General features: G+C 39.8%; 1 protein-coding gene across 1 annotated transcript in view; it reads left to right on the top strand.

The window, feature by feature from the left end:
• ABCC4 (ATP-binding cassette, sub-family C (CFTR/MRP), member 4) overlaps window positions 1-11,324 on the top strand; it is a gene marked incomplete at its 5' end in the record, with an annotated part of 111,005 nt that overhangs the window by 84,179 nt on the left and 15,502 nt on the right. Inside the window, 2 exons of the mRNA XM_009699864.1 lie at window positions 1-64; window positions 6,547-6,652. Of these exons, the coding sequence (XP_009698166.1) occupies window positions 1-64; window positions 6,547-6,652 (170 nt within the window). The remainder of the gene's footprint in view (window positions 65-6,546; window positions 6,653-11,324) is intronic.

Raw genomic sequence — 11,324 nt, 5'->3', positions numbered from 1 at the left:
GAGCGGTTCTAAAAAAAAACCGGATCCTTATCATCGATGAAGCAACAGCAAATGTAGACCCAAGGTAAAAACAAAATCTGTGATGTTGAGATAAGCTGGTTTTTCTTCTAATATGATGATCCATACTGTAGAGATGAACTTGAATGCTTTGTATTTCTTGTAGTTTGTATTGCTATTTTATGTTTTTAATGATAGTATTATAATTGACTATTCAAAATGGGGCAGTTGAGCTTTGGCTACAGAGCAGATGATATAAACTAAGTGCTCAAAATATCCCTAATTTCAGTGCATTCCATAGAGTCGGGAAATTAATATTCAAAGTTTTTTTGTCCTCCAGCCATAGACAAAAAGACAAGAACCTCCTTGGAAATGCACGTCAGTAACATCAGAATAGCTATGAAACAAAATGGGTTGGGTTCTGTTGATTTCTGGAAGAAATGTCTCTTGGAAGCAAATAAATAAAAATTAATTAATTAATTAATCTCACCCCCAAAAACTCCTCAGAACTGGCAAGGTGAAAAATGGCTATAAGCAAAGCCAGATACTTCTGGTTCTGAGATGCTATCCCTTCAGATGGCTCAGATGCCAGTGTAATAAGATACAGATAAAAATAGGGGCAGAGGGGAAGGTAAGCTGTCCTAAACACCACAGGAATTGCAGAACATTCTTGGAGATGTTTAAAGCTACAGGTGGGACTCATTTATCATTCATTATTTTGTCTTGTATAACTCAGGCCGGCAGAACTTTCCTGAATTCATTCCTGTTTGAACTAGAGTGTTACTTCTAGAAGAACATCCAACCTCAATAGAAAAAAATTCAATGACAACCCTTGTTAAATTGTTCCAATAGCTGAGTACCCCCACTGTTAATTTTTGAAACATTTGAAACGCTGGTGGAAATATTTTGGAAACAATACTGCAAACGTACTGCATCAATTAGTCTGAGCTGAATATATAGTTCCAACAAACTATGGCTTGAGGGAGAACTCAAAAGTCCAAAGAGGACAATAACACAGCAAGTCCCTCAAACAGATGCATTAAGGATTTTGTATGTCATCTGGGCGTGACTCATTTTTATAACATCTTCTTGGGGGAGAAGTGGTGCCACTAGGATAGCTTTGCAGTTCAGCTGACAGTGTATTTCTAAAACCTTTAAAGAAGTGCATTCTCTTCCCAGAGGTTTTTTTTTTTTCCCTTTTTTGACTATTAGTTTATTTTTGGCTGAGCTCTGATAGATTAACTGTGATTAATCGTAGCTGTGGAAATTTAATACCATCTTACTCATCCTCCCTATTTTGGCATCTTGCATTTGTGTGTTCTCAACTTGCACTATCCATTTAATTGATCTTGATTAATGTGTGCTGCAATATATATTATAATAAGGTAAATGTTTGTTTGTATCAACTCTAGGCATAACAATACAAATAACAACTTGGAACTTCTTCTTTGAATTCGGTTTGCATTACAGTCGTTATTACCTTTTCCTTAATGTGTTGCTATAACTAGAGCCAAGTATTTTTCAGCTGTGCAATCTGATAGGACGCTCATCAGGAAATGCTGATGTGGGTTGCTTAACTGAGCAGTTAGGGAGGCATTTTTGGCATGTAAGGAAAACCTCCTCCTCTTCTGAGGCACAACCCCCATACCTGGCACCCTTGTCTCTAGCCTGGTGGCAAGCACACATCGTATCAAGCACCTGGGATAGGAAACCATGGGGAGCTGCCGCCGGCTCTGGAGATGTTATTTCTTTTATTTTGTTGTTTTTCTGACTCTTGCTCTCTTTGCCTCCCTGCTGCAACCATGTCCCTTCTCCAGTTCAGTCTAGAAGCAAATGTGAGAAGGCAGGGTTTGGGGGTGGGAGGAGGAGGAGAAGGAAGGGTGAGGTGGCATGAGGCAGTGGATGTGACAGCAGGGTGAGAGGTGTGCAGTGTACCTTCCCTAGAGCTGAGGGACTCCACGCCATCTTTCTCCAGCTCAGCTAGGCCATTCTTGTCTGCAACTGAGTGAAGCTGAGCAAAGGAGTGAAGGGAAGGAATTCTGAGTTCATCCTTCTCCCTCCTCCTTACATCCTCCAGCGCCCGTATGTACCCTTATTTTCCGCCTTACTCCTCCTAGCTACCCGCTGCTCTGCATGCTGCAGAGGTGTCAGCTCTGTCGTGAGGGAGAGGAGGAGCTTGCCATAAAGAAGGTTGCCCTAAGTCAGACTACTTGCCTGTTTTATGTGATGACTGACAGACATTTAATTTGATTTTATCTTCTTGGTCCTGAAGCTGGCATTCTCACCCTGAAGTGTGCGGTAATTTTAAAGCAGTTGAACCATTCTAGAAAGTTGTATGAAATCTGGAGCAGAAGAGATTAAAATCTTTCTGTAGTTGCTTTGGTGGTATATTGAAACAAAATCCTTAGTAACGGAGACTTTTTTTAAATACTGAGTAAGTTGAACTTCCTAAGCTTCTGCACGCTGACTACAGTATCATGCGTTAACTGGTATTTTTACTGCTTATAGAGGACAAAACTTTTTGGGACCAGTCCACTGCCACATTTTTACATTGGTTGTTCATTGAGTCTAGTAAAAACGGTAATTGCACATAGTTCAGTTCATTAGCCAGCTTAACCTTGTAAGGTTTAACCTTTTGTTACATCTAACTGCTATCTGTAGCTGTTTCTCTTTTGGAGAAATTATCTAAAGCCACTCAGGAATTGTATAGTGTGAGATATGCTTCCAGGACAATCCCAGGAGGACTTTAGACTGAAGATAATGGCTTATCCAGTGTTCCTTTCAGCTGCTTGGTTGCTTCTCATTCAGGTCATATTTATTCTTGCTCTTTAGATACTTTTCTTTTTACACAGTCAACTAATTCAGGTTACACCAGATCTTGGTGTTAGATCCTCAACCCATGGTGCCAGTGGGATAGCTATACCACCATTTTGTGCTTTCTTATTGTACTGAATCGTGGTTCCCATTTTCATATAATCAGATCAGAGTTGAGCTTTTGTCATCCAGCAGCCCTGGTTTTGGTATTCAGGTTGCATCTTTGGTTTCTAGTGTGCCTGAAGGATGATGGGGTTTGATCCACTGAGGTGGGTGATGGAATGACTTGGCAGTTGCCTGGCCACTTTCTCAATGTGCGTAGGCACCACAAAGGATCCATTTATGCCCTGAAAAAAGATCAGAAATGGTGCTTCCTTTGGCACTTTTCTAGAGGGTCGGCAGCTCTAATTGGCATGTCATGTAGTCTCTACACTCTGTCAGCACCTAATTCTGTACACAGATCCTTTTCTTCGTCTTTTAGATTTTCTTACCTTTCCTACCTTCTTCCCGAGATTCTCCTGGAGGTTTCTTGATGGTGCTTCTGCCTGCCACCCAAAAAACTATGCTCCAAGATCTGTGGCACTTTTCTAGAGGGTCGGCAGCTCTAATTGGCATGTCATGTAGTCTCTACACTCTGTCAGCACCTAATTCTGTACACAGATCCTTTTCTTCGTCTTTTAGATTTTCTTACCTTTCCTACCTTCTTCCCGAGATTCTCCTGGAGGTTTCTTGATGGTGCTTCTGCCTGCCACCCAAAAAACTATGCTCCATGATCTACCATGAACCTTAGAGAGGATCTGGCCAAGTCCCTATCAGCAGACATGTCTGCATGAGGTTTCACGCTGTGATATTTGAAGGTGGAGCTTTAGGTCTGTTTCTGAATACTTTGTAGTCTCATTTTAGAACATCTGTCACACCCACAATATGACCAGCAGTTTCTTGTTAGGGTTAAGCTTATATTCAAGAAATACCTGTTTAAGATAATAGTTTGATAGTATCTATCTAAGAATGAGAAATGTTTTTTATTGTAAATGTGGGAAGAGGTGGTGCTATAAGGAATGCACATAATAAAGGAAGATATAATAAATGCATGCAGAGGACAGGCATATTCAAGGGTGACGCATTCTCCTCAGGTAACAGTAGGAATAACCTGAGAGTTATAAATCATTTTGAGCCCTTTAAAAAGTTGTTTTCAAAATTCCTGAGCAAGCTATGATTCTCTGTGCTCTGAGGTAGCTCTGCAGGAAACCTCACCTTGAGCTTGACTATAAAGGAAAGAAAAAGGATTTCTTTACATAATTCTAGGGAGCATTGAACCTTTTGTTTCTATTTTGCTATGCTAACCATGGCAGAGAACACATCCCACTGTCTGTGTAAGCCTCTTCCCTACTGAGTGTATGGCCCTGGTTTTTTTTCTTTTGAAAGTAAAAGTAGTTAGGTCATTGAGGCATTGCTGAGAAGATAGCAAAAAAAGATACATACGTTAACACTGGGGTGAAAGCACTGGTATTGCTGTGATGTGAGGCATTAATGATGAACAACTTCCTTTTCTTAAGGAGACTGTTAACACACAGGGCTAAAGAGCCTGGCTCTGTCCTGACTTCTCCTCCTGTCTTTTTCCCTGATTGTGTACTGGCCTTGGTTCCAAAGGAGGAGTTGAGGAACACCTGCTTCCCACCATCTTCTTTAACTTGTTTTAGGAAGTAGGAGCAGAAGGACCAAGCCTTCTCAGACTGTGGCCCAGGACCCAGTTCTCTGAAACTCATGACAGAGCTCAAACATTCCTGTCCCCAGATGAAGATGACAGGATGCATGGGAACTTTTACTTAACTGTTTATGTCTTCCTTCTCTCTGATGATTTGTCCTGTCATCTGCAAGGATCTGTCTATTCCTTTGTCATGCTGATGGCTTAAACTTAGTTTGTAATAGAAGTTATGTTCAATTCTTGAGAGCATGAGCTTGTGCTTTCTACTGGGGGAACTTAATGGTTACTCCGTTCCTCTAAGTCATCCTGTTCTTCCAAAGTTGTCTTTGCCCACGTTTTATTGTTAGTGCCTCCTGACATGGTGGCATCAGAACAATTCATTTTGCTTAATTTATGAAGTGATACCAAATACTTATCATGTGCAGACAGATTCAATGTAGAGTACTACTTCTGTCTGAAAAATAATAATTTGTCAGAGGAAGACATATGTTGCATGAATCTTTGTTGTATTTTATTTGACTTTACAGTTACTTTTAACAATTTGAAGAATTAAGGCTTTGCAAGCAACTGATTGAAGCCAACATTGCTGCGTAATTATACCAGTTTATCCAGGTATCTCCTTTGTCTTTTTTTAACCCTATCTACAGCATTTATTATTTTCCAGTCATTATATATAAAAGTACAGTTTCATGTTTTAATAGAAATCCTGGAAATGAGACCCATGTCTTCAAGTGCCTGACTTCTAGATTGGAGCTGCCTTGGTCCAACTAACCGCAGTGTATTTTGAGTGCTTTGTGTCTTCCTTCTATCTTGGATGAGAATTTTAGTTTCTGTACCTTTTTCTCCAGTGTCGCCACTCATCGTTTTTTTTGAAGGCTGATGGGCAATATGTGAGTATTCACATGGCCTGGTTTTGTGCCCAGGCTGGGAGCCAAGGCTTCCTGTGCAATGTGGGCTGTCAGGTACCTCTAGAGGGCATCCATCACCTGACGGCTGCCTAATTCAGGTGCTCCTATTCATCTTCCAGCCACGTCTTTCCCCTTTCATTGACTAAAGAGAAGACTATATAGATTTCCACATTTAAACCAGACTGGTATGCTCTAAGTTAGGTGGTGTCAATGCTTCTCTTGTACAGTTAGTTGAATAATTCCAGTTTTATGAGTATTGCTCCTCTTTTGCCTTAATGCTTGTTTATACAACTAAAGAAGTGTCTTATGTATCTTTTGGTATAATTTTATTTCCTTTTCACAGTTCTCAGCTTTTTTTGTGACAGTTATCACTTTAACCCTGTACTTCAGTGTCTGTGCTCTAGCTTAGTTTTCATTCTTTACAAGTCTTATGTTTCCTCCTGATACCCTTTTCTTAGGTGGTTAATTCATATAGTAGGTTGAGCTCTTAACTTGAAAGGTTTTATCCCTTTCCTTGTGTTGTGCATTTCAGTTAACACTTCTGATTTATGGAATATGTGAAATTTTCTTTTTTCTGTATTTGAGTTCTTGAGCTACTCCAATGCTAATTTAGTTTACCAACTACCTCCTTTATTTCGTCTCCTTTTGCAGTTGAAATCAAGAACCTTAGTTATAGGCTGTCTTGTGTTTGTTCTTCAGTTGATTTGCAATGGAGGATATTTACTTTCACCAGCTTTTTTTCACTGCTTGCACAAACTAAAGCTTGAAAGAAAATAATGATGACTTTTTTTTGATGTAGAAATCTGTAGGAATATCTGACTAGAGAATTTTCCTCTTTCTGTATTCAAAGCCTGGGAAGTTAGTCTCCTGAAATGAAACCTATTGCTGTACTTGCAAGAAGAAACTCTTACCTCTTCAAGTATTAGAAGATAGATTTTGGAGTATGTTTCATGATATGCCTCCAAGTCATCTAATATAACGAGAAGAAGCAGCACTGTAATGACTTCATAAGCATATTTGCTGCTATACAGTCATGTTTGATGAAGTCATAAAACCTGCCTGCCATTCAGTTATCCATGCAAATATCTTATTCTTGTCTGCTTTGCTCTTGCTGTGTTTCAGAACAGATGAGTTCATTCAAAAGACCATCCGTGAAAAGTTTGCTCACTGCACAGTGCTGACCATTGCACACCGCTTGAACACCATTATTGACAGTGATAGGATTATGGTAAGACAGTTGACTGCTTAAAATTCTTCATTCTTTTTTTTTTTTTCCCAGAAGAAGAATAATGTTGTTGACTATCTCTTCTTAATTGTGATCCAAAAGTGGACAGAGGTTTGTCATACTTTAGACTTAGCCCAGTTATCCTAGTTACTGTGATTGGCAACTCATAAAACTGTAAAAGTAATGACCTGAAAAGACTTCTTACATTGTCTGACCCTGTGGTTTCCAGCCTGCGAGGCATGAACCCATTGCAGGTGAGGCACAGCAGCAGACCTGAGCAAATAAACTCTGCCAGCACTAGAAGTCTGTGAAGACACACCCAAGAAGCTCTGGAAAGAGTCAGCTGGATTCGGTCAGGTTTATTAATTCAGTCTCGATGGGCTGAGGGAGACCGTGACAATAGTTAGTGGTGTTGGATGTCTGAGGAGGAAGTGGTAGAGGTTCTGGGACAGGAGACTTGGGAGGTAAGGAGGCAGCAGCTGCCCTGGGGCAAGGGTGGTGGTGGTGGTAGAAGTGGAGCTAGACTGGTGAGGTAAGGAACATGGCCAGCTTTCTAAAGCAAGGTTCAAACAGAAAAGGTGAAGCACTACCAATCCAGCAGCCTCTACCATCTTTGTTCCTAACAGAGCAGTGATATACTCTTCCACTGTGAAATGCCCTCTCTGCCATCTTATCTGCCCCATGGTGCGTGGCACACGCGTAGAAATTAGGAAATACTTGGTGATTATTTTCATAAAGGCAATGGCCTTCCCTAGGCTCTCAGGAAATCAGGCTGGTTTGTGTCCTTGAAATGATGTGGAGCCTGCAGTTTTGCAATTTTCTGCAGCAGGAACAGGAGCCCTTTGCAAACATTTTCTTCACAGCCAGTTAATGAAGTAACTGATGTAGCGGGCAAACCGTGCTCATGAGTGGAACTCAAATTTAACTGGGCTTCAAGCAGAAATTATCCTTTACCTCTCGGTGGTGACCTTAAAAAAAAAAAAAAAAAAAAACTAACTTCAACTTTTGTTTTGTGAAAATGAAGCATGTGAATTCTTTTCATGTTTTTTTACTAGATGCTCAAAACATTTTAAAATCTGTGGTTGAGTTACAATGGTTGCCTGAAGTACACAAAATGAAACAATTGACTCTACTGAGGTGTCTAGTGTTCTGAGGAGTAGAATAGATTGTGAACTGAGTGATTATAGTTTACTTAGAGAGAAACCAGCAGAACTGCCATAAGTAGTCATATAATTGCAAGCATTTAACGTATAATAAATAAATATTTTCTTCACTGGTGAATACCTCTCCACAAGTTAATGGATATGTTGGTGTTTTCTACAACTAAAGTGAACAAAAGATTTGTGAGGAAACAACTGTGACCTAATTAGTAGCTGTGTGTGTTTGTTAGCTGTCCAAAGGGATTTCTGTGGGTTTTCATTCGTTAACTGCCATTAACATGTTATGCACAGAATGCTCTTTCCGTGAAGGTGTTTTCTTAGTTTTACCTTTAATATCATGCAGTTGTAATGAAAACTAGACTTTTTATTTATTTTTTTTGCCAAAAATCATTGGAACAAGGCGTAGAAATCAACCTTCTCCCCAAGCTGCTCAGTATTATTACCGACCATATAGTTACTCTACTGTATTTTTTGAGTCTGTACATTATACTTAACCATATGTTGTTTCAGTTTAGCCACTATTAAGATTTCTGGTTTCCTAAAAGTGCATTTATGTCCATACGTTGTCTAATACAGTCTTTTTTGGATGCCTTTGGCCTCTTTAGAGTATTAAGGAACAGATTTGCAAGGAGATGTGCCTTTGAGTCTGCACTTATTAGTAACTCTTAAATATTTTTCATCTTTTTGCATTGCTCCATTTATAGATTTCTGTAATTTTTTGGGGAGAGAGGATGGTGAGAAGCATAGGACAGACAAAAAGAGGAAACTGACATGTGACCCCTTAACAAACCTGTTTTCTTGACATCCTTAGTCAGTTACTGATTCTGTTTCTGGACAAATCAGAAATATGATCACATATTTAGAATGATCAGAGTTATGGCAGGTGTGCTTTTGTTACACTTTTAATTACTTGGTTTACTCAAGCACAAAAGTCCCAGTGGAATATAGCAGAATTTTGGAAAAATAAGAAAAATATATGTTAAAAATGCAAGGAAAAAGAATATCTGTCTAGAAGAATAACTATTAATGAGTGCTGTTAACAGTAAAAACAACATTCATGGAAAATTAGTTGTTTACTTAAATATCACAAAAATTGAGAAGACTTAGCTAAAGAAAGCTTTCAGTGTATTTTAAAATTTGGTTACTCAAGAATGTGTTTTAGTAATTCACAAATTTAACTTGACGCAGATTCTTTTTTAAGAGTAAAAATGCACAAACTGAAGTGCATTGTTCTTCCATTACCCAGTACTATTAAAAACCCTTGTTTTGTTTCTCCTTTAACTGAGACCTCTAGGTGCAATAATGCCGTCATTTATAAGCCACCCCAAATCTCTGTTGTTTGCTATCACAGTAAGTTTGTTAGAAAATGAGTGCAAAACAACAAAGATGGAACCTGGCAGTTGGAATATTAACAATTGTCTTTTGACAAACAATGAGTAAAGTTATTTTTCAAACAAATTTTGAGCAAACTTGTTCAACTCTCTTAATCACAAAAGTCCAAGCCCATTCCTGAACAAGTATACATAACCTGAACATAAACTAGGGTTTTCCTTCCTTCCCGTTGAATCAGGTTGAAAGGAACCTCGGGAGGTCCCTAGTCTAACCTCCTGCTCAAAGCGGGGTCAGCACTAATTTCAGATCAGGTTGCTTGGGGCTTTTTCCAATTGGATCGTGTGAACCTTGAAAGATGGGGAGATTCCGCAATCTCTCTAGGCAACCTGCCCCAGTGCTTAATTATCTGCCATGAAATCTTTTTTTCCTTGTATACAGTTGAGGCCTCCTTTCAGTGTATGGCAATTGTTTCTTGTTTTCCCACTGCGTATCTCACTAAAGAGCCTGCTTCTGTCTTCTCAGTAACTTCCTTGTAGGTATGGGAAGATTGCTGTTAAGTCCCCTGAAGCCATCTCTTCTCCAGGGTGACCAAACCCTGCTTCATCAGCCTCTCCTCATAGGTCAAGTGCTCCAGTCCACTGATCACTCTGATGACCTTTGAACTTGCTCCAATTTACCCTCATCTTTCTTGTACTGAGGGGTCAAAACTGATCACCATATTCCAAATCTGATCTGATGAGCACTGAATAAAGCAATTTCCTTGATCTGCACTCCTGTTGGTACCCATGGTACACTGCTTGACTCCTGTTTAGCTTACCAAACACCAAGATCCCATCTCCTTTTCAGCACGGCTTATGCCTGGGCAGTTAATCCCCAACTCATGCAGGGGCTCAGTCCCTTCCAGATTCAGGACTTTGCATCTGTCATCGTTGAATATCATGAAGTTCATGCTGACCTATTCCTTTAGCCTGTCTTGATCTAAATAGGTTTGAATGGCAACCCTGTCTTAAGCGTATTGGCTGCAATCTCCAGTTTGGCATTGTCTGCAAGCTTTTGATTTAATTCAATTTAATTGCTGGTTAAAGCAGAACTTTCCATAATGAAAATGTTCACCTTCAGGGTTAATCCAAACATTTAAAAAAAAAAAAAATTAGAACAGAAAATAATTTTGAGAAAGTCATGAGAAAATGTCAAGTTGGATGAGTATGGAAATAGGAACTGAACGTGAACTGTTGCATGTCTGCTCACACCCATTGTAATAACTGGTTCTATTTTAGAAGAGAAGAAAAGCCTACTGGAAGAGGGGGGAAAAAAAAAAGGAAGAGCAGAATATATTTTGTACAACTGTAGACAAATCTGGCCTCAGGAGTTGTTTTAATTCTCGTTTGTTCCATTCCCAAAACCATACCTCTGGTTTCATAATCCAGGTCACGCCTTAAGAGTATTTCCATTATATCTATCTTAGTGATAAACACATTTTATCAGAACTTCAAACACTTAAAATCATTGAGGGAAGAGCTGTATTGTGTAACGTGATACTCTCTAACCCAATCAACTCAATGAGTAATACTACATTGCACTTGCATAGGACCTTTCATCTGGAAATTGTAACGCTCTTTACAAACATTAATTAATTAACTTCAAACACCTGGGTGAGATAGGGAAGTATCCATACAATCTTTGGAACCAAAGTTGGAAAGACTTGTTAAGTCAGACCATCAAATAATACTACCATAAAATTATAATCCAGCGGTTTTCGAACTTCTTTCTTTTCTTCCTTTTCTTCCCTCTGTTCTTCTCCAGAGTCTCATAGGACATTTTCTCATTCCTTTTTCTTCATTACTTTGAGAACCCAAGTTGTAACTCCTCCTGTCAGGTGCTAGCAGTACCTGTTGTAGCTCTTTGGCACAGGCAGCCACCCTGGCAGAAGGGGAGGATGGGATAAATGCTGCAGTTGTCTCTTCCGTGATGGCAAATCCTGGCAGAAGCTCAGCTCAGGCTTGCTCCGCTGGCCCTTCATTCCTCACAGCTTCCCCACCACCACAAGTGCTGCTTCCCTGTCCTGTCCTCGCCTTGGAGGGCGAGGGCCTTTGACATAAATTGCATCTGCAGCTGGGAGCAGCCTGGGACAGCCAAGAGACACCGCTCCCAAGACTTCCAGTGGGACCTCGTAAAATCCCCAT

Source organism: Cariama cristata, unplaced genomic scaffold, assembly GCF_000690535.1.
Source record: "Cariama cristata isolate BGI_N322 unplaced genomic scaffold, ASM69053v1 scaffold1665, whole genome shotgun sequence".
NCBI lineage: Eukaryota > Metazoa > Chordata > Aves > Cariamiformes > Cariamidae > Cariama > Cariama cristata.
This window is presented reverse-complemented; position numbering and strand designations above follow the sequence as displayed.